This window comes from Haplochromis burtoni, unplaced genomic scaffold (assembly GCF_018398535.1).
Source record: "Haplochromis burtoni strain Fernald_Lab_line unplaced genomic scaffold, NCSU_Asbu1 Contig_13, whole genome shotgun sequence".
Taxonomy (NCBI): Eukaryota; Metazoa; Chordata; class Actinopteri; order Cichliformes; family Cichlidae; genus Haplochromis; species Haplochromis burtoni.
Window position 1 is genome coordinate 2,122,469 of NW_024582374.1, and position 23,828 is coordinate 2,146,296.

The 23,828-nt window shown below is 41.6% G+C and overlaps 1 protein-coding gene across 3 annotated transcripts; it reads right to left on the reverse strand.

The window, feature by feature from the left end:
- Positions 1 to 51: 51 nt before the first annotated feature.
- bcl6aa (BCL6A transcription repressor a) lies at positions 52 to 16,361 on the reverse strand. 3 transcript variants are annotated; one of them, XM_005919733.3, is made up of 10 exons: positions 15,659 to 16,361; positions 8,744 to 8,836; positions 5,229 to 5,400; positions 4,916 to 5,137; positions 3,857 to 4,807; positions 3,400 to 3,581; positions 3,147 to 3,314; positions 2,932 to 3,062; positions 2,551 to 2,688; positions 52 to 2,462 (listed from the first exon to the last, which is right to left on the reverse strand). In XM_005919733.3, exons 1-10 carry the CDS (start codon positions 15,684 to 15,686, stop codon positions 2,319 to 2,321), a joined length of 2,229 nt encoding a protein of 742 aa, XP_005919795.1. In that variant the 5' UTR covers positions 15,687 to 16,361; the 3' UTR covers positions 52 to 2,318. The 3 variants fall into 3 exon arrangements, with proteins under 3 accessions (XP_005919795.1, XP_005919796.1, XP_005919797.1); XM_005919734.3 differs by lacking the exons at positions 8,744 to 8,836; positions 15,659 to 16,361 and adding an exon at positions 7,183 to 7,269; XM_005919735.2 differs by lacking the exons at positions 8,744 to 8,836; positions 15,659 to 16,361 and adding an exon at positions 6,654 to 6,917.
- Between the last annotated feature and the right edge of the window lie 7,467 nt (positions 16,362 to 23,828).

A 23,828-nucleotide genomic window follows, 5' to 3' on the forward strand; every position in this document is an offset into this window, starting at 1 on the left:
TTTGAGTTTTTGCTGCTGAAGAACTGTTTTTCTATTCCAGTATTTTTGAGTACTGGAGTGTACACGTCAGATTTTCAGGGCTGACGATCACATTTAAGCTCTGCTTTAAAAACCGCAGCCAAAAAAATTTAGACCTACTCAAAGCAGCACAATTTAAAGCCAAAATTTTTGAAGTTTTTTTCCAGTGAATAATCAAAGTGGTCAAACATCCAGGGTACCGGTGCTTGTTTCTGTTACTCCATGTCGCAGACATTAAACTACTGCAGGCTGTGATCTGTCCTTCCAGCTACCGAGCTGACTGAAATGAGCCTGTTACATTTTACAGAAGAATACTTTAATGACTTTCATGCTGTGAGATGTTCAAATGTCATTAATGGTCATTTAAAAAAAACCAAAAAAAACAATTATGCAAAAAGGAGTTGGCCTGTCTGATCTCCTTCATGCTGTTGCTGTTTTCTTCAGCATTTTGGGCATCAAGCTTCTGCAGCAGTACGTCTGTTTCTGTCCGTCTGCTGTTTTTCACAGGAGTATCAAACTGTAGTGATTACAACTGGGAAATTACAATAAAATTAAAGCATATTCCCACACAGCTTCCTCTGATCCTTGCACCACCAACACCAATGGCCTAATTCCAGTAAAAGCTTGCACGAGAGGTATACAGTACTAATGAATTCATGGCAGAAATTAACTTTAAAAAAAAATGACTATAGCACAGAAACATCCAGCGACTTGTTCACTTTCAGGGTTAAACAGTGAAAGTGTCAGGGGTAAATGAGTGTTTCAGTTATTGACAGCTTTTATTTTTTCCTTGGTTTTAGATGGAAAAATCTGGCTGAGCCGACCCTAATAATACGCGGATATTTAGAAGAGTTCAAAAGCCAAAAACAAGGTTGAAATCATCTCTTCAATCTCTTTGTTCGAGTCTGTGGCTGTAACCAGAGTGGAAGGTACAATCGTTTGAAATGTTACATGAAAACTGAGTGAAAAAGCCATGGTGAATACTTTCGATTAAGTTTACTGCCACCCTCGCCATCCAATTTCAGCCTGGTGTTTCAGGAACACCAGTCAAATCTGTGCCCGTAGATCGAGGGACATTCCTCATGAACACAAAGTGAAAGAAAATAATAAAGCGCTCACTCTTGAGTTAATACATAGAAATCCAATACCTTTATTTTACATTCATACATCTATAACGTTGTACAATAATTTTAATGCAGTTTAAAAAAAAAAAAAAAAAAAAAAATCCAATCCGAAAACAAGTCCTGAAGTTTTACAATGATGAGTCTGCACGTTCAAAGGTTGGTGACGAGCATTTAAAAATATACACTCACACGCTCACACACAAACAGGGATCTAGGACAAGTGGCGTCCTTGAGTTGTACCTTAACAGAGCTGGGCTGAATGGAGAGGAATTCAGTCACCATAGAGAAAGGCACATTGAATACACAGTGTATCTACAAAAACAAAAAACCTCGACATTTACACGACTTTTACCGTAGGATCTAGAACAATGAGCAAAACTGTAAACCTTCACTTATGAAAAACAAATCAACCAACAGAAGTCACACCTATACGAATACATTTGAAGCAAAATGTTTTTCTTGGTCGTTACAAAGCAGTACCTTGAAATGCATTTCAACACTTAGATTGGCTCTGCCCGCAGAGAGCAATCCTACGGATATAATTACACAATATGTCACAATATTTATGCAGTTGCCCACTTCGTGCACGCCAGAACCCGACACCGGTTAGAGAGTACCTCATGCACATCCTCAGACAGCAGCAGACATCTGATATGTTTTACACCAAATCCAATTATTTATTTTTTAATTCCCCGCTCACGTGAATATGGCAACTTGACAACATGTACGTACATCTACATAAAAATCATGTATAGACAACTCTATACAGCCGCAAATCCCATTATCTTAAAATATATGTACCACCCGTCAAAATTTTCAATACTTTCAGAAAAGTAAGTTCTCTGATATAAAATACTGTTTTTTTCAAAAAAACTGATTGTTTACATTCCATCCTTCTCAACAAAATAAAGCTTTTTATATACGTACCTTCGAAGCTTAAAAACACTCCCCACATACATATATATATTTATATCTATATAGAAACAATAAAGTGACTAAGACGCCATGTGGCTCTACGTTCACATGTAGTGGAAACCCGTTTAGAATGGCATACGCAGCCAATTTACATGTCTAATAAACACAGTGTGGCACTACAATTTTGGATGATTGTACAAGTTGGGGTTCATAAATGCCAAGGTCAAGATTGCCTCCTTTAAGCTGCTTCCTTCATCTGGCTCAGCATGCTTTCGTCAAGTCAGTGGGCATGTCTACTGTGGACATACGGTACTGGATCTTTGTGTTAGTGATGGCGCCGTGCTTCTGTCGAAGATGCAGCCGTAGCTGGCTCTTGTGGCGGAAGTGCAAGTTGCATTTTTCACACTGAAAAAGAAAGCGCAGCGGCGTTATTTTCACTCGCTTTGGTTGGACTTGACTCAGGAGGTTCCTAACTTTGAAGTATCATGCTTACATGGTAGGGCTTTTCGCCTGTGTGTATGCGGAGGTGGCTCTTCAGCGTCTGCAGGTGACGGAAGCGGGTTCCACAGATCTCGCATGGGTATGGCTTCTCGCCCGTGTGGATCAGCACATGAGCGCGCAGATGAGCAACCTTGAAGGAAAAAAAAAAAAGTGGGAGTGAAACTTAAATTTAACTTTTCAGACATCACATGTTTTATATCAGCACGTCTATGGGCACTCCTGTCGAGCTAAAAATGATTACAGCTGCCCATAATTACAGCTCAGATTCGAGCATTAGCACGATTAGCTGATAACACAATAGAGAGGGAAAATTTTTTGTAAGACACTCTTGAGTTTAAAAAAAATAAATAAAATAATGTAAGGGCATAATTACCTGTACAAAACGAGCTCCACACGTCTCACATTTGTATGGCTTCTCTCCTGAGTGGATGCGAGTGTGAGTCTTGAGGTTAGCTGGTCTGTTGAACTGAGCACCACAGATATTACAGCGATACGGCTTCTCTCCTGAAAACAAGAAGCAGCACTTTAGATTTCAGCAGCCTCTAAAGCCGATGAGTTAGATAAATGAGACTCGTGAATTGCTTTTACCTGTGTGGACAGTCTTGTGGCTGGCCAGGTTGCCCTTGTAGCGGAAAGCAGCCTGGCAGCGGTCGCACTTGTATGGCTTGTCGCTGTGTACTTGAAGCATGTGTTGTTTCAAAGCTTCGTCTTCAGCAAATTTGGAGTCGCATTCGTTACAGAAGAACGTGCCGTTTTCTGTTTAAGAGAAAAATCTGATGTTGACTTGTGCTCCGAAAGCGCTCAGATTCATTTTGGAGGTGAAAAGAAATCTCAAACTCACCACAGCTGGAGTCTGAATATTCTGAATGAAGCTCTGACATTTCCTCTGATAGACGGGACCTGGAGTGGTTGGGACAGACTTCCGAGTGCTGCGGGGACTGGGAGCCACAGGACGAGCATGTGAGGCGGTTCAGGTAGTGTGGAGGGTGGCCATCGCCATTCCTCAGAGACCCCTCAAGCGCACTGCAGACACAAAATCGAAAACTAATCCAGTCAGACATTTCAAATCAGATTCTTCCAACATAAATTTTATTACAAAAATAAAAATCCTACAACTATCCTGCCTGATATTTACAAACACTGAATTTCACTTCATGCCTGTTTTTTCTTATAAGAAAAAGAAATTTTATGTGCTCATAAAGAATCTTAAAATCTGCCCAGTGTGTCATCACCTCAACTATACATTTCCTTGTTTTGTTTAAAGCATGCAGATGTGTACGTGTCAAACAAAAACCCACCTGTTAATGATGTTGTTGAGGCGACTAGCCTGGGGTACTGGTAGATCCTCGCTGTTGCTCTTGCTCGTCGTTTGTGGGTCGAGGTTCTCCGAGTCGTTGGGGTGGAGGTAGGGTTGCAGGGCAAGGCGTTGAGGTGAGTGAAGCCCAGGATCCCTTAACCCCACCTTGTCCTCCTTGGCACTCTGATTCAGCACAATGAACTTGTACTTCTTCCAGTTGCGAGCTTTGGGGTCCTGCGTGCCTTGTGGCGTTTGCGCTCCAGCAGCTTGGGAGAGGCTGGCGTTCTTGCTGCTGCTGGACTCTGTCGGGGAGTTGGGCTGGCAGTCTGATTTGAGGGGGCTCTGCGGGCTGCTCATGAGGCTCTTGCGTCCAGTGGAGATTCCCAGGGGATAGTGCTGATGGATGAGATCTTCCTCGGCCTGAGGAGCGTGCTCTTTGCCCAAGTCTTTCTGGTGCTCAAGGGACAACATGGGAAATGCACGCTTCCTTGTGCTGAAACCGACAGACTGGCTGACCCCCTCGTGGCTCTCTTTCCTCATCTCATCGTCTCTCACTACCTCCCTGGAAGCATAGGTGGTGGAGTGAATGATGCCGGAGGAGTTTGTGCCAATGCCTCTGCTGTAGTCTGCCCTGATGCCGCTGTCATGCGGAGGACAGTGCTTGTGGTGGATGCTGCTCTTTGAGAGGTCAGCAAAAGCATTTTTGGTATCGGCCAGCTTGCAGAGAGGGAAGGGGAATCCTGGCATGGGAAACTGCCCGTAGAGATGGTAGTTGCTGGGGGTGCTGACCCCGCTGAACATGTTTGAACCGTAGTGTCTCCCGTCCCTGAACGGAGCTACACGGCTGTGCAAACTGTCAACAACATCATGGGCTCTGTAAGCATGGACATCCTGAGGTAAAACCAAGGGACTGACCAGAAACTCGTCTCTAGGCAGCTTGACAGTCGGATCACTGTGAAGAGAACGAGGATGCCGTAAACATGGAGGTATTCATAGCCATGGATTTATTCTTATCAGCAATTTAAAAAACACAAACAAAACAAAACTGGCTTCCACCCACCTGGATTTGATGAATCTGTGGCAGGTGTCTACAACGTGGTCCATCTGCAAGTAGATAGCTGTATTCATGATAGCCATGATCAGACTCTCCTTTAGTGTGAGACGGGAGGTGTACATAAACTCTAGCAGGATGGCAAAGCCCTCTGGGTCCACCTTTGGGTCCAGACTGATAGCACTAAGGTTGCACTTGTGGGAGTCAGTGAAGATCGTGTAAAACAGCCCACTGCAGCAAACGAAAGGAGCAGACATGCAAAGATCAGTCGCTTGTTCAAAAGAAATAGAACGGCACAAACGCCGATTTTAGTTTCACACACCTGCAAGCCATGAGAACGGTCTTGTGTGCACGAAACTGCTGCCTGTTGACCAGGATAGTGACATCTGTGAGGATATCTCTACTGCGCAGCCGGTTCAGGTTGAGCAGAACATCACTTGCATGGCGCGTGAACTGTATGCAGCTGTCTGCTGCGCAAGCCATTTTGTCAAGTTCTGCAAAAAAAGGGCAAAAGCATAAAGATTATTCTAATTTTTTAAAAAGAAAGCAAGTTTAAATAAAATATTCGTGTATTTGGCTGCCATGCCACAAAGAGTATGTGTGCCTCAAGTAGATGAACTTGGGCTCAAGTTACTGACGATCCTCCGAAGGCAGCACGCACATCACCAGAAGGCGGCGCCATTTATTAAGTAAACACTGTCTAGACATTTAAATTTCTTCTTTGGAGTCATTTCTCTCCCCCTCACTTTCTCTCTCTGAACCTCTGGTTAACAGCTCAATGCAACAAACTCCTTTGCACACGTGAGCATTTTAAGACCATCCAGACGATATAAATGTGCACGGTTTAAATACACTCCACAGAAAGAGAAAAGTTCATGTTGGTCATTAAAACTTGTACATTTTTAAGGCAAACACCTGCGCATTACGCATTAATGAGCTGTAAGATGGGCGTTGTGGTCTCAGAGTTGGGGCTCTCCTTCAGCGCATTCGCAGCTGTACAAATAAAAGCGAATTGACTAAGTTATTACTCTAAACTTTTTGTTGGCACACAAATAACCTCCAAATTTTAAATTCATCCGCAAGATGTCCTCACCATGGCACTTTTTTTAAACTCACACCGGTGCAGCTGGGAGGGTAACACAAGTGAGAGTTTGACTTGTTTGCTGTGGTAAAACCGGTGAAGCCCCGCAGCGCTGCGCAGCGCATGTCTTTAAGCGCATTTCTGGGTCAATTACTGCACGAGAGCAAAAAAACTAACATTTAATTAACTGAAGGAAGAATCGGCTTCACGAGACGGCAGGGGACTCATAACCGGATATTTACTTCAGTGTAACTAGACACGTCCGAAAATAGAACCAGAACAGAATGCACCTTAAAGTAACTGATGGCCAATCATGAAGTACTTTCTTCAGTACTTCCCCCCCTCCTCCTGTAAAACAGAAAACCTCCGAGGAGTATCACAGCTTTTAAACTTCATTTCAGTGATAGGACGCGTTTGTATTTATTTTTAAATCTAAAAATATCTATAGTTTTATTTTCATTTCTCGGGTCTCTCGTCTCAGACTGCGCGTAAATTACTGCACAACCGAAACTGCGCACGTCTGGGTGAAAAGCTCTCAACTCGGCGTAGTTTGGTTATCATGCAGCGAGCTGTCACAGTGGAAACATGAGAGACAACTTGTAGCCTCTGCCGCGGAAAAAAAACACACACACACTCAATCGCTCTCACACTCACACACACACACACCTTCCAACTCTAATATTTCCGCTCCAGTGTTACGGTAACAGCGGGGCTCGCTGTGCGCAGCTCTTTGCGCTCCATTAGAGCAAATTACGGAGGAAAAAAGAAAAACGCTGAGAACCTGCGGCTGCCACGCTGCCAGCAAAGTTCGTGTGAAAGCGCAGCGAGACCACTCAAAGTGAATCACCGGGCAAGAGCGATCGCAACCGCCCGGACACCTGATTTCACGCGATCTCCGGGCGGCACACGCTCATCCAGCCCCGCCGTAGCTACAGCCTCCTGATAGGACAGGCTGTCAGCGCGAGCGTCGCGAGCCGGAGCTCAGCGGCGGCCGCCGCTCTCAGCCCCGCCGCCTCACTGCGAGCGCGCGACCGGGCTGAGAGCAGCAGCCGCTCGCGCTGTCACAGCCCGTCAAACAGCCCAACAAGCACACAAAGCACCGGCATACATGTCGAAAACAGCAGCAACAAATAACACATAACAACTTCGCGCCAAATTAAAGCAGAAAAAAATAATATGGAATTTAAAAAATCACCTGGTAGCGCTTTCCTAGAAACTTCTTGCATCACCACTTCTAAGAACCCCAGTTCTAAGAATCAGACGAGCACAATTCTCGGAATTTGAGCCCCGGACCGTACCACTCTCCCGGGGCAGGGGAGAGGGACCTCCCGAACTGCGAGTTAAAACAACCCGTTTCCAGAGCAGATATCCCTCCGATTTTCACGCAAGGCGGCTCTAACGGCGAGAAAACTTAAAAGCAGCGTTTAAATAAGCACAAAAATGTGTATAATTTTTTAAAAATTTGAACATTTAGCAGCCACATCCCCCGCCTTTTGGTTCGATCCGCAGTCACAGGACGTCGAGCAGGCGACGTCACCAGTTCCTTAAACCCGGCCCCCGAAATTCTCAGAACTAATTTATATTCCATGACTTAAGCAGCGCATCGTTTGGCTGCCCGTCGTCGCATTTAACACACAGACCGTACATGTACAGCACACAGACAGCCCTCTTAATTAGGCCCATGCGGACAGGCTCGCTCCTCTCTATGTCCACGGTTCTTTTTTCTTTGTGGTTTCCTGCAGGTTTGCTGTGACCACATAGACGGAGAATACATCGAGTCACCACCGGGGTTTGTTGCAAAAGGAAAGCTTCGATAGATTTATTATTCACAAGTACTGTAGGCAGCCTGTTGAGCAGTGTGGATGCCACTTGTTTTGTTTTTGGGGTGGTTTTTTTCTGTCAGTTAATCAGATTTTTCACTAGGTAGGTTGAGAGTTTTTCTTGTGATATTCTCATGCGCGCATAGCGGTTTCTTGCACTGCCTCTGCCTTTTGGTTTTTGCTTTAAAAGCAGGTGAATCTGAGCGGATTGTCGCTAAAACAGCTGCTAGTAATTGAGAGCTTCGGTAAATGAACTTTGAGATTGTGTAGGAAACTTGCAGAAAGCATGAGGTGAGCTGAGGAAGAAGACTGCACAGGAGTGAATGCATTTATATTTTTAATAACGTTTTTTAAATTATGCGAGGAGGTGAGATGTCAGGCTCATAGGTAGTGTGTTTTTGGCGCTATAATAATGTTATAGACGGGGAACTTGTATTCTGTTTCATGCTGCATGTACTTGTCCTGTTTTTCTGATTGGATTACTGGGATTAATTGGGAAGGGGAGGATGCCTGTCAGGTGATGTGCACACTTTAAATGCAAAGTGAAAGATTCCTGGAAAATTAATTAAATGCATTGCTGTGATTTTCTTCCCCCCACTCTACTTTTTTTTTTTTTTTTTAATTTAAGGCATGTGTACTCTCTGTTGCATCATTTCACAGAGTTGGGCAAGAATAAACTCCTCAGCCTACTGGAAGTGTGTTTTACTTGGTGCTTTCCTCTCTGAAACCAGCAGCAGCACTTGGGCGTCTGCGTGAAACTAGAACCAAGTGTGTAGATTTGTTACATCCCTACATCGAGGGTAGAAGTGGTGTGAATTTATGCGCTTATTACTCGCTAATAGTTGGCTTCTGTGTCTCGTTTAGGGGATGCCAATAACTGAAAAGTACTATTCATTTCATGAGTTTGTGGGCTTGCATTTACTGTCAGTGACTCACCCTGGAAACTTTGCTTGTGGTGATTCCAAACCACGGATTCCCCGTCTTTTCTCATCCCGTTCACTCCTTGGCACAGAAGGAGCATTTGCTGAGCTGGAGAATATAACACAAAATAACAGTAATTATTGGAAATATTAGGTCGAATGAATAACAGACTTATGTCTCCTCGAAAGAAGAGACACAAGTCTCCAAGTAATTCACATTTCTGGTTTCTCTTGTGTTTTATGAGATATATAGTGGGTAGCACTGATTAAATATTCAAATAATGCATCTGATCTGCATTTACTGTAAATATTAAAGGGCAAAGAGTGACTGAAGATCCATTTTAGTGGAACATACAGCTGTGTTATGTGGATTTGTATTTAATTTATAAAGCTTTGTAGTCTATCTTTTACATTTTTGTATTTTAATGCATTTGTATAAAATTCAGAGTTATTTTACAGTTTTTTCTAACTGTCCACAGGTCAAATTTTTCTGAGAGAAAATAGTTTTAAAATATCTGACACCACAGATTGCTTTTTCACAGCCCTTTACCTCTGAATTCAGCGAACAACAAACTGCGTTTCCTTTTCTTTTCCTTCTTTCTTTGTTTTTTTATTAACCCTTTGCATGGCGACACACTCTGTAACCATCATTTCCCCGTGGATTGCCCGAGCATCCACCCATCTGGATCCGGCATCCCACTAAAAACACTCCAGGTGTTCACAAACCATTGGGGAAAGGGGGGGAAAAGTCTCCAAAATAATTAAGACGCGCGCTTTTACAGCAATCTCCGATTCAGCATTGCCAAATAAAGACTATGTTGAGCTCCAAACAAAGAGCAGCGTCAACTTTATTTCAATCCACTTGGGGGATGTTTAAGGCGCTCCAGCACAGTTATGCATAATGCACGGCCATAAACCATCCAGGAGTTCGGAGAGAGATGTGTAATTTACCAAGGCCCCATGCTGTGCCCGGCTATAGAAGGAAGAGATAATTACTGCAAATCCTTGGCAAACTTTTACTCAACCAGTTCCTAGCAAAAATAAATGACCCACTTACAGAGGACAGAGAGACAGTGCTGAGTGGCTGATCAATATGCCCCCGTCTGAACTGATAGAGAGTGTATTATCGCGTTATGAACAGTTTATCGGTTAATCCTTGATCTTCTTTCAGGCTGTACAATTAAACAAGCGTTCGTGACGTCTGGGTCTCGGCTCCTTTGTCTGAGCACCACGCCGTTCAGAGACAATATAAACAGGCTGTGACAGTGATTCAAGTCTGACCGACCGGTAACAGCTGCACATTTAAAAAAAAAATCGTGTACACTTCTGACACAATGTGAAACGTCTCTAAGCCGTATCATTGCCTATACTTGGAGCATGATAGGTCATTGAATAGAAATGCCCACTGACAAAAGCCTGAGGCCCGGAGGTTGCCTCACTTTTTTTTTCATAAACTGCACACTTTTGTCTCGTTTCACAGCAAATTTCTGCCAACTTCAGTGTTCATTGTCAGCAAAGATGTGAGTGTGGAGTTTTGTTCTGAGAGGCATGATGCAACCGCACTGTAACACCAAACAGATAATGCTGTTAGCTACAGAGGTCTTTTTAGTTCCTTTCTTTAAAAGAATTTCTTTTTATATTGTTGAGTTTCACTTTTTTAACTCCATGCATCCCAGAAGCATTTTTTTTCTTTCTGCATTTGTCCACAACTAAGTTTCTCTTTGTAAAACACAATCACTACTGCAGGTCTGAATTGTGGCACGACTGCAGCGTGGCAGTAAAAAGGGTTTGTTTTCCACATCTTATTGTATGCATTTGTACGTTTTCCTTGATCCTCCGTTTGATGAGGTGATCGTAAACACGCCGTACTGCATGCATGATTTACAGCAACATGAGGTGTAATAAATAAATTCACTTCAAAAGACTTCCTGTGCAGGTAACGATGAGCTCACGTTGCTCAGAATCTTGCCTTTTGCTTTTTTAATTAACAGATGAGTCATATTGTGACGTGAAATCATGCTTGAGTTTGAACGTTTCTTTTTGGTGCCCCTTGACAAGGTTAAACGCACGTGCGCGCGGACACACACACACACAGGAAGATTACCAGCAGCTCAGAATCACAGAGATAAAGAGCTTGCAGACGTTCACATTTATCTAAAAGGAGAACAATTATTATATGTTCATGACAAAAAGCGATCATGACCATTTTTGCAAATGCATTTTATTCAAAGGGTGCTTCCTAAATAGTCATCAGTGTACTTTTTACACTGTTCAACAGAGGTCCTGAAAAGCTTTGAGAAAGATTTTTTTTTGTCGTGTTATTTCCAAAACAAAAATATCATTCCACTTGCAAGAAAAGTAAGTTTTGGAGCAAGTTTCTTCAGTGCGCCTATGTGGATAACCTTGAGTTCACTAAGCAAGCTACATGCTAAGGTTATAGTCAGAGCAGAGGCGTGATGGTAGGCCAGAATTCCAATTTAGTCATATCAAAGCATGTAGATTCAGGACTTTCTCAAGGCCAGCCGAGAGGAGCCAGGAATGCAGTCTGCAGAGTCGAACTTGTTGGAATTTTCCACACATACCGAAAACAGTCTCCTGCCAGTGTGCCATCTGCTGGTTGATGGGTCAGTTTCTTCCACGGAACATGAGAATAAATAGTGGAAGCATGCGGCAATCTCTACCATCTTCACTTATCTTCACAATCTGAGGGCTTGCATTTTTTTTCACACGCCCAGGGCTGCAAAGCGTTCGAGTTCCATGTGCACATGAGGAGTTGTTAAATTTGGAAACAACTTTTGCAGACATTACATTTCAAAGCCTTGTTATGCATCTCCATGTGGATTCAGTTTTGTATTTTAATAGAGGTATCCGCATTCTGACAGGCAGCTTTAGCACAAGGATTCAAATGGTAAACAAGTGGGTCTTATTTCTTTGCACCACCCTCCGTAATGATCCAATAAGAACCATCTCTCTGAATCGACCCCCCTTTCCTGCTCTACTGTCACAACACCTATTAGTTAGCATCAAGCTGTAGATCTTGGTATGCTGGAAGTGCACTGGAAAATTTTCAAGGCTCCTTTCTCGTATCGCAGCATTTTTGTTTTGTCTGTGTGTTCTGGCATGTGCACTGGATTTATAACCACTGTACTCCCAAACAGATAGATAAAAAAGATCAGCTTTTTGAATGCAAACTGACCTAAACACTGACAAAATGAACAGAAGATCTTCCTGTTAAATACTGACACAACATTTGGCTGCTTCTAAGATGTTATCTACTCCATTTTAGGCTTTCTGTTATTTTAATGTTCCCACTATAACCTCAATAAGCAGCTTCTTACTAGAAAAAAAACTATTTGCTGTGCCATGCCTTGTCAGGTTTTGATCACATTATACTATTATTTTAATGGGCCTGTTATATTTTCAATTGAGTCTTACTGTAAGAAAATTACAGCTATTTGCTCCCTAGAATATGAATCCTGTGGTATCATAATCTGTCATTTCTATATTTCTATTATTATCTCAAAAAACGTTTTCTTTCAATAAAACAACGACAGTAATTTGCTGTGTAAAAATGCGAGCTTTAAAGTGCTGCTAGTTGTTGAGTTGCTGTTAAACTCATTTCAATGTTCCAATAAAATTGCTGTAATTTCTTACTGTAAAGTCATGGTTATTTATTATGTACAGTATAATAACATCAGTTGTTTGGTTGTCATTATACAATTATTTTAATGCTTATTTAAGGTATGGTAATTTGCTGTATATAACAGAAGCGTTACAGTGTAATAGTGTTAGTTATTTGGTTGTTTTTCTTTTGTTCCTGTTCTGATCTTAATAAACTGTTTTTATTTGAACACCTTTTTGGTAATCTGCTGTATAGAATATAAGTTTTACAGTTAGTCGAGTTCATGCGAGTCTCACCAGAGAAGAAATGCTGAATTGTAACATAAAAATCTGCACATGCACATAGGTTAATGTTTTCCCTTCAAAGGCATCAAAATGCACAGAATTCCACTGTTTTACATCAATTTAGTTAATTCCACATTAAAATTTAATGTTGCATGGATGAAAAGTAACTTAAGTTTATCTGATTGGGATGCGGTGGGTAGGGAAGCACTGCTGTGCTGCGTCTCTGGAAAACACCTGCTTCTGCAGTTCAGCATATTAATTTCACACTGTGATTGGACATAATTGAGACATTGTTCAGCTCTTTGGTGACACAGTGAGAAAACACAAACACGCTGTCTCAGCTAATGGCAACCAGTGATTTTAGTGTCTCGTGTTAAAAGCGATGCACTGTAAACAGACCTTTGTGAAAATGCCGAGCGCACAGGTTCACAACGATTAATTCCAACCTTGCTGTTCTCACTGTTTAGGCAACAGAGGTAATATTTGGAGTGTATTTCCACTGTGCTGATGGAATCTTCCCCTGTCAACAGGTTTGCGGGGATGTAAACGGTCCGGGCTCAAAGCTGCTAAACCAGTTTGAATTCTTGTGAATGTTCTGAATGTTCACTCCCACTGCACAGCGACGCTAAAGCGTTTGTCAAGTAAAAGTAAAACTGAAGGGGAACACTCAGTGGGAGCACTGCTGCAAACATGAGTTTGTAGAAATTCACTCCACACAGATGCAGTCGCAGCAGTGTGTTTTGTTAGCGGGGACTGAGCTCTCACGTCGCCCCCCACTCCTCCCCCATTTAACTGTTGCAGCTCTGCCTTTGCTGGTTTTTCCTCTCTCTTGCCCTCACACTCCATCATGCTGCGGCCCAATTTTGATTTCCACCATATCAAATTCTCACGTTGCACTGCTTCCACTGCCAGGTCAAAGTAGCCGCCTGTATCCAGTGCCAACTGCTGATACTGGTCTACAGGGCTGGCTAAACAGGAATTACACACACCTAGCTCTAGGCCACAGTTCAACAAGAGCTACGTACAAAGCAGCAACAGTGCACTCAACACATCCAGCACTTCAGCTCCTTGTCTCTGCTGCTTCTGTGCTAGAAAACTCCTAAAATATGAATGCAGTCCTGGGTAAAATTCTTGTTAGACTAATATACATTTTTAACTACCTCAAATCCAGATATGGGAAGTCACTGCGGTTCCAAATATAAAACGCCTTTCATTATAAACACAGGAGCTTTGACATTAGCCCTCATGTTTTGGTCGAGAGTCCACATCTGCATCCATTGTTGCCAGCCTGTATTTGTTATATTTTTATATCAGCTTTTATGTGCTATCCTCCAGTCGAAGCAGTAAATGGATTTAAATCCAATGTGGAAACGTGGGATGAAAGCAATCCCACCAAGCCCCAGAAATCAGAAAACTCTGGGTGCTGACGTGGATTCAAGTGGAAGATAATTCCAGCATTTAATGTAAATAAAATATCAAGGAAAATATCATGCATAATTTATTAATGCACATTTACATTTCAAATGTTAATATGCAGACAAAGAAAGTGCCATGACTCTCTTTTTTTCCAGGCAAAGCTTAAAAACGTATGTGCAAGTTTTCTCAAAATGTGTTTCATTTTCTCACAACACTGACTGCCTCATCAGCACCCACACCCAGTTAATATATAAAACTAGACAGCTCTTTGTTCTGAATGATTAAAAAAGAAAAAAAAAAAGAAAAACTCCCACAGATTATTTTTGCTGGGAAAAAAAAATCTGCTCCTATAAGCGTCACACCTCATTAACCATTTGATCGAGTTCAAAATAAAGGCTCTCTTTTTTTGGCAGTGAATGCATTTTTGATTCAAAGTTAGTAACACTAACATATACTGCATCCCTTTGTGCCTTCATTAAAAGCATCCACAGCCCAGGAAATGCCAGGTGGAAGTTCATATTGTGACAGATCCTGCGCTCGACACATTCTTATAATTGTTATCTGCTCTACATCACACACACAGCTACCTTTGATATCTGCTGCACTCTCAGAGATGCTGTGCTCTGCATGCACGGGACCACAAACAGTTCTTAGTACACATCACCACATAACAGAAAATTACATTTTCCAACCAAAGTGTGGATTGCACCGAGCACTAACGTTCTTTTAACTGTAAAACAAAACATTACACCCAAGAGTTTAGCTTTTGCAGAACATAGATTTATCTAAACCACTCACCTTTGTTTTGTTCTGTGTCCTTTGTGCACTCACGAGAAGATTTTTGGAGTCTACACTTGGCATGAAAATCAAAAGTGAATCAAAAAGGTCCCTGAAATTGTTCATATCGCATCTTTGCTTGCACTAAATGTCTATTTTACATGTTTTTACATATTGCAGATAAAAGCTGTGAGGGCATTATTTATTGGAGTCGGTACTTCCATTTGCTTATCAGATGTCAGTTGATTTATCATGACCTGCACTCACTGTATGTCCTTTTTTGTTACTTTGCATGGTTGTTCATATTGTGGCTGCGCAGACAATTCAGCAGTATATTGATTTGATCTCAGAGATTAACTGACTGACATGAAAGATATATGGAAATTTATCAATACAGGTGTTAGCAAACAGTTTCTGGCCTTCCTGTCAAAGTGTTTGGCTGTCTGCCATCCTGCTGAGGTATGATGTTCTTACTTTGACTTATGAATGATGAATAAAAGGGAAATAGTTTCAATCAGGTTAGCTCGTCCTACCTCAGAAGCCAAATTAAATACAATTAGAAGATCCAACAAAGGAATTTAGTTTATAATGATAACTTAGCAAAATGCTAAAATGCTATTTCATATGCTTGTAATGTTATTTCTTAACCTGTTGGAATATCTTTGTCTCTTGTACGATGGACAAAAGTAAATTAGCATTCAACAGATTCAGAAATTTCAAATACATTTCAATTAATTAAAGGTTTGCTGATAATTTCTTCCCTTTTCAGCAAAGCTACAATCCTCATTCATTAACCAGCAGCAGCACCCAGTTTTTTCTATTTTTTACTCACCTTTTTTCTGCTGGAAGGAGTGAGGCATGATGGGATGTGTAGTGGGAATCAGGTGGCAGCGCTGATTTTTGAACTGCACGCTCAGTTAAGGAACCGGAAGCGCCTCTGCTGTAGCTTGAAGAATTGTTTTCACCAGAGTTTTATTTGTCTGGCAAGTAGCTGGATGATCCGGGATGCTGAGGCAGACCGGTACCAAAGCCTCGCTCCTGAGTCGCAAGCAGCCAAAGCTTGAAGGGATGAAGCTGGAAAAGGGCACCGAAGCGGTGAGTTGTCGGTGATGGAAAAGCTCTGGCGAAGCCTCGTGTCTGTCGTTGTGGAGCAGGATGGGAACGCTTCTGGAAAGGCAGGCACGGCAGCGGGGCTGAAGTGAGTCAAATCCACTGAGCACGCTTCACGTTAGTGAAATGGTCCACAGGGCATCTCTGTGGCTCTCTGAGCTGATAGGCCGCCTGCACTCTAGCGTTCATTGATTGTAGCACTCACAGTCGCTCCACTTTTCCACGAATGCTAAAACCGTGGGGCAGGCTCAGTTTTGAAAAAAAAAAAAAGAGAGAGAGAGATTAACAGCCTGTAAAATAATCCCAGTTTTCTATATATATTTCATTTGAATGAAGAGTCTTAAATCCCATTAAGCCATAGCAGCACAAACCATAGACTAGCAGTGCCTTTAACATGGAGGAACTCGGGCCATCTGCCAGATCAGTTTTTCATATAGGGCAATGACACATTGTTTTATAAACAGAGCTTTTATACAACAGACATTTCAGTGTCCCGAGCATTAATCTACCTAAGCTTATCTCAATCCATGGAACTAGATATTGCTCTTTATAACTTGTCTACTGGAGGGGGTGTTATTACATCACACCAGCTGTCACTCCAACACGGCACGCCCAACAGGAAGGTCAGCAATGTTTCAGCAGGAGACAAAATTAGGGAGCAACGCCCTGACAAGAGTAAAAAAAACCCTGATATTCATCCTAAACTGTTTTTTTGTTTGTTTGTTTGCTTTTTGTCATAAGGTACTAGCAACTAATGTATCTGCATCTCATTAAAATGTAATCATTTGATGGCAAAAGCACAACACAACTGGTGCTTGATGAGGTACTTGTGAGCACGAAATCCATACTGTTAAAAGCATTTTGCCAAATGCATGTGCATCAGTTCTAATCATACTTGACACCTGATGTTGAACTCAGATTAAATGAATACACATGCTGTCTGTGCAGATAAGCTCACCTCACCGGGTAAGAACTCCCAAAGCTCTTACCATTACCAGCATTACATGCTGCACAGCTTTACTATGTCAGCTGCAGGCAGTGTGTTGGATAGAAATGCTATCATCTTTATGGAAAGGCGTCACGTGGCTACATCAGAATGTGCACTTCTATGAGCAGAAGAAACTAAATATCAGAGAAAAAGCAAAAGATATACTGTATTGGGCGTTTGACAGATCTATCCACGTTCAGTACGTTCATCGCAGCCACGGGATAATCCACTGGATGAGTGGACTAATATTCAGCCAATCCTGCTAAAGCCAAATTAGTCCAACACATTTCCATCATATTTCAGAATAAAGCAGCCCTAACAATCTGAGCTCTTGGGATACTGATGGCAAATGACCGGTGAGCCCTGCAGATCCCTGTGATCCAGGGATAAACTTCCCATGAAGAAGCCTAAGCCTCTTAAGTGATACACAAATGAAAGCCAACAACAGGTCACACCGACTCAGAGGAAAACTTTGATTACTGTACTGTCCTCTTCCTGTCACTGGCAGCCCCAGTGAGGCGGAGAGAACCTGGGCAGCATCGAAGGAACAAAACAATAAAACAACATCAAGACTAACTAAGGTCCAAGCGGTCACCCCCCCTCTTCTTCCACCCTGAGGCTTATAAGAGGATGGCTTCTGTTGAGCAGTGTATGAGTGACCTTAATCATAGGGGATATTTGGGTTTTATTTGGCAGCGATGTAACGCACGCGGTCATCACTGCGTTCGACTGGCAGGCATAAAAAATGAGAGGGGGGCAAGGTCGGTTTGCAAAGTGTAATCCATATCATCCCGTTACAGAGGCTGCACATGCCGGTCGCCCCAGGCCAAACAGCATCAAACACATTTTGATGCTGATAATGATGTCGGATTATGCTGTCATCTGATGTAATTTCGGCCTGCATCAAATTAACAAAAAAGGGATCAACCGAATTCTTTAAAAGAGGCCTTTTTAAGTTGTTGTTGCAACCTTCTAGATGCAAACTTGAATTCATTTCATGTTTATTTTTATCCAGGCAAACTTATACATAACATATTTCTAGCTTGGCCTTTCCCTTGGAAATATAAGATCATCCTTGCCCGCCACAGCATGCCTCGCAGTGATTCTTATATTATGCTTTCTTTATATGAAATATTTTGACCCTGCTCTGTCTGGAGAAAAAATTTACACCTGCTTTATTTTCCAAAAAAACCCCAATTTAATTAAAACCCTTAGTACTCCAAGAAGAGCAGCTTGAATTTGTAGATAATTACCAAGCCTATCTATCAAGTGTGTCACTGTCATATTAATCATTTTTAACACTTAAAGATCTGAAATGTCTGATCTCCCATAAACGGTCCCCAGCATTGCACCGGTGCAGTTTCCTGGAGCTGTTTCAGGATGTTTGTGTTTCAGATAACCTTTCTAAAGGGAGTCGACTGCAGGTAATTATCACGTAAGCGAAGGAAAATACCTGCTTGTCATTTTCTCTTACCTGCTATCACGTTTTTCACATCTGAAATCTAGCTCCACTAGCAAGCAGCCTTTGTTGTGCCGACATGGAGCTTCCATCGCATCCATGGCTGTCGCTATCAGCTGTAATAAAGGTCACAAGAGCCAAATATAGTGCTTTGCATTAGCTGGCATTTATGGAGTGAAGAGAAAATACAGTGAATGACCCACGCAACGTGTGACAGGTGATCTGAAGTGACAGTCTGGGATTGTCTTTCTTCATGTAAACACACTTAAAAACAGATGTAACCACACTGTGATCTTCAGTATCAGGGATACAATTTGAGGGATTACCCCTCAATAGCCAAGACTGAGGTATAATTTGTTAGCAGAAACCGAGCCTCATCCCTCAGGAAACATATTAAAGTTATCTGGATAGCTGCTGTATTTATTTTGGGCATTTTCAGTTCAAACTGAAAATCATAATAATAGTTTTAAAGCCAACAAGGAAAAGCTCCTTATGTCCTTCCACCTCAGCTACTCTGCAGTTGAATTGCAGCCCATTGGTAAAGTGTGGAACATCTATGATGTGGATCATTAATGTGGTTTGGGCGGGAAGGAGGTCATACATGTGTGTTTTCTGAAGGAAATCCCTTTTTGATTTGTCAAAATCGCTAAATCTAAAAAGTGACCACAATAGTAAAAAGTAACATGGCCACAACTGTTATTCCAGAAACAAACTTGAAGAAGACACACCTGTAATGTTACCTTGTTACATTAGTATTATTCTAATTTGTGTAGGGGTTTTTTGAAGCTCAAAGTGACCATATTTTTTAAAAAATAAGCTAGCGCTAACTAGCTAGCATCATTAGCAAGCTGCATTCCTGAACTTTAAAGGTGCATTGCACAGACACTGATGCTACAAACTAACAGACTGATGAAACAGTAGAATTTCACTCACCAAAACTGAAGCACAAATCTCTTACAGGGTCTGTGCCGCACAGCAGCCATATAATTTAGCACATAACTGAATAAAAATGTTTCACAAGGCTAAAAGACCAGAAGGCCAAATTTTAGGTTCATTGCTGTTTTTGTTTGGAATCAGAAAGCATAAAACGGACCTTATAAAGTCAAGCCTTTTATGCTAATTGCTATTGTTTAACTGAAATACTGTGCTGCTGATTAGTTTGAATACTTGGTTCATCCTTGTGTGATAGCCAGGCGTTACTGGGCAAGTGGGGGAACCCTTGGATCTGTTGCTGCTGCGCAGCAGGGGAAACTGAATCGCCACAAAATAATTTCTAAAATGTATTTTTTGCTGTGAACTGCAGTGGACCTATTTTCTTTGTGCACAGAAGAGCTGGGTTGCTGATGCTGCTGCACTAACGGTTTGCTGCTCTCTGTGGATTTAACCCGCTGCATTTTACAATATATGTACAGCTGTTACATGACCTATCATGGCTGCTGTCCAACCCCTATACTATAAATGTGGAATAAGACCAGTGATACTAAAGAGCATCATCAGATTAATTCAAACTGCTGCCCCTGACCTTGCTTACCATGGACATCACAGCTTAGCCTACTCATACTGCACTCTTTTAACTGTCCAGGACTCTCAAATGGCCAAAATGATTAACATTTAACTTATTATAAAAGAAATTTCACAATCTAATTAACCAGGTAACACCAACACTTTATTATCTACATATTCATTACCTGATTTTATTTATTTATCAAATTCAAGCCAATCAGATGCCTCTTTCTGGCCATCTTAATCTTTTTAAACTTAACATTTTAAGTACTTAAATTTTTTTTACATGTTTTTCAAACTGCCTCTAGAAAATTATGTCACGCTGTCAGTTTCTGTTTCTCACAAATTTTATTTTTTTGTCTTTTATCCTCCATGATTTTCTATCCTATCAGCTTTTCTATTCTTTTACTGTAGACAAACAGCGTATGAATGATTAATGAGACTGTTGCAGTGAGGAAAATGTGAAGCTTTGCAGGGTTTCTGAGTGAACACAATGAACAAACAGTGACGTGTTGTAAGAATACTTTGGTGTATTAAATCCAGCTTTGTCCTGCTTTTGAGGTAAGTGATTACGATCTTTAAGCAGGCCTGAATGTTAACTTCACCTATCCTATTGTTGTTTAGTTTGGATGTTCTGTTGTTTTTACACAATGCCCTCAGATTTTAGGAATCTCCCAGTTACATTCCTACATGTTTGGAGTTTCACAGCACAAAAACAACATTGTTTGTGGGCCGAACATGCTGGATCATCGTTATTACATCTGAGACAATAAGGCATTCCAATCTTTGCAAAGTGAGCAGCAAAACAAACCTCCAGCTGCTGAATTCAAAAACTTGGAGCTGCACAGGATGAGCGTATTGGGAGTTGTTTTTGGAACAAGCAGTCGTCTCACTCGTCCGGCCTGTGCGACTTTCTCCTCTGTTTGCTTTTCTTTTCTCTGTGTATTTAGATGTTCATTATACACACATGACACCTCTGCACCTGACAGCCTCCAAACATGCTGGCATGTTGGATGTTGTAACTTTATGCAAAAACAAAAGACTCATTCTTCCTCTTGCAAATTAAAAGCTGTTCATTGGCAAAAAGAAAAAAAAGTTTCTCTTGTTCAGTCAAGTGCACGATAATTTTGCTGCTACAGACTTTTTTGTGTGGCACAACTGATTATTTGTGGTGGCAAGCACTTGCTAACTGTCATCACAGATGCAGAATTTCGATACTGTTCAACCTTGCTCCGGCCGTCGTCCTTCTGTGATCAAGCAAGAAACTTGCTTTAAAGCCAAATGCCCTCTATGTACAGAGCAAAAACAGATTAAACACCCCTGCAAATATATCTGATTTTTCTGCCAGAAACAGTCCCGACCACCACCTCCACTTCCTACACTTGTAAATATTTTACGGTTTGGCACAAGTCGCTGCAATAGAAAATCTTTTATATCAACAGTAAGATTGCTCCTTTGTGTGCATGCGTATGTTCGTTTATATCTTTGGTTTTTAAAAATCAGTTTTATAATTGTGTTTCACATTGTTACTGACACCATGCTGTAAAAAAAAATAGGTTTTTGGTTGATAATATCAGCCAGGCATTGTGCTTAACTGCTCTGCTGTGGGTGAGACGCTTAATCGTTTTCACTGGGGTGGGGTGGGGGGGAGAAGCCATGTTAAATGGTAAAAATCTCAAAAAAGATGATTTCGGGATACGACGACAAAATCCGGCTGCTTTAAACGCATTTCAAAGGTGCAGCGTGAGGCTCACAAGTATGCATCATTTATGCTAAAACCTTTGCTGTAGGCAGAGATTTCTCTGTCTGCAATTTTAATACATATTTACATGCTAAAACATAAGAATTAGAATTCATTAGTGTAATCTGAGGTCTGGATCTAGATCGGGAGTTGTTTGATTAGTAGCTTTGGGACATTGTTTTTGTAGTGAGTGTGCCTGTCTCCTACTTTTGTTTTTCCTTATTTGGCATGACTCTGTAATATGGTTGTGCATGAGGACTAATCTCTGCTATCTGAGCTCTAATTAACAGAGCGTGCATAGTTCTCAGACACATTTGTTGTTTTTGTTTCCTTTCTCCAAAGATCTCAGTGCTGTTTTTGTGCACATGCACTCCCTGCCTTCTGATAATGACTGCAGTCGGGAACCAAATGACATTATGTACAAAAACATCACTCCACTCGTGTTGGTTTCACTTGCCAGGATGTAACCTGCATGACCTCATCGTCAGCCTCTAATTCCTGAAAACGGAGCCTTTATGAAACTAGGGGTGCAGTATTTAGATGACAGTTGGTTTCTTGTTTTCTTATTCAGCACGCAGGCGCTAAATAGATCCTTTCACTCACACTTTTTTGAGGAAGTACACGTCGCCCGTGCAGCAGCTGCCTTCGGTATAATGTTTGAGTTTCACCTACTTCAGAGGAAGTGGTGTGGGGGAGAAGACGGTGTTACAACCAGCAGATAAAACAGGATATCCGATGCTGGAACAATTGAAATGCTAAAACTCGACACAAGATTGTTTTCCCTGTTTGTTGTAATTCTTGTCTCTAGTTAAAATGAGTAAAACAGGACCAAGTTGGATCAAAAACTCCAGTCTGATGTGTCTGCTGTGCTGGACTCTGCCTGTGAGCGCGTTTCTTCCCGTATGTTGTGGATAAAATTGAAGCCCATCATGTCTGTGACATGCGTAGCCCCAGTCCCTAAGTGCCAAACATCAAAGAACCCCTGATTTCCTCTAACCAAGCATGTTAATTGGGGTTTGATTGATAACTTGAGTTCACAGGCGATGGCAATGTGTCATCTAAACTGTTCCAGGGTGTCTTTGTGAAATCAGCTTTAAGAGTGGAAGAAGAATTACTGGCGGGCCCATTAAAAAATTGCCAGTGTACACACTTGCAAATAAGCTGTCACACATTACAAATGAGATTACCTTTTGCAGTTTCCCCTGGAAGTTTGAGATGAGTGGATGCACGGGTGAGACACTAAAATAGCTCAAATCGCTTGGTTTTATCAGCGTGCTCGATCTGCAAGTGCTGTTTATGCTTTCTTCATGCACGCTGAAAAAAGTATACTCACAGCTTGGAGCACAATGTAATCAGTTGCAGTGAAGTAAGAATTATGGGTGGAAAGATAGAGCTCAGAGTGAATGATTCCATTTTGCATTTGGCTTCCACAAAGATTTCTTTTAAATGTTTTCATTACCCCTCCTCGTTGAAATGAATCACCCCATCAGACTTACTTTTAACAGAGATAAGACAAACTATCTGAACGCGCTGGCATGTGCAAACACGACAGATACGCAGCGTCAATATTATGCTCGACAACAGTGCGAAACAGCTCTGAGAACAGAGTCAGGTGAAAAGCAGTTATTGTATTTGCATGCAATCACGAGCATGCAAACTAATTGTCTAGTTTGCATGGCAGCGCTCACTGAGGTCAGACAAAGCTCACATGAAGCGAAGCCTTTGTTGGACGCCTGGCGGCGGCTGGCTCGTGTTGGACATCAGAGGCGGCGGCGGTTCATTCCAGTGAAGCTGAGGATAACGAGTGCTCGGCCATTATGAACTACACAATGCTGGAGTAATATTCAAATAATAGTATTTAATAGAATAGTTTAAAAAAAATGTGGCATGCCATTAGTGACAAAATATCAGTTGGAAGCCTTTTTCGTGGCAGAACGAGAGGACTGCTGCTAATTAAATAATTACATAGGCCCTTATGTGGATCATAACCAGCTTTAAAGATATTAGTTTTTTTAGCAAACCTTTTTTTTTAACATTTGGCTGTTATGTACATGGTTTTATGAGTTTGGATAATAATGATGATGATGTCTCATCTCTTTTCATTTTCATATAACTCACTTATCTACATTACTTAACAATAAAAAATTTAGAAAAGGTATATAAAAAAGGGACATTATACAAGGATATTAGAAAGCTTAACA

Excerpts from the sequence above, each read along its gene's own strand:
- bcl6aa (XM_005919733.3), bottom strand. The coding sequence starts at position 15,686 with ATGCCTCACTCCTTCCAGCAGAAAAAAG. Across the intron at positions 3,582-3,856 it reads CTCAACAACATCATTAACAG|TGCGCTTGAGGGGTCTCTGA; the intron begins GTGGGTTTTTGT and ends TTGTGTCTGCAG. Across the intron at positions 3,063-3,146 it reads CCACAAGACTGTCCACACAG|GAGAGAAGCCGTATCGCTGT; the intron begins GTAAAAGCAATT and ends TCTTGTTTTCAG.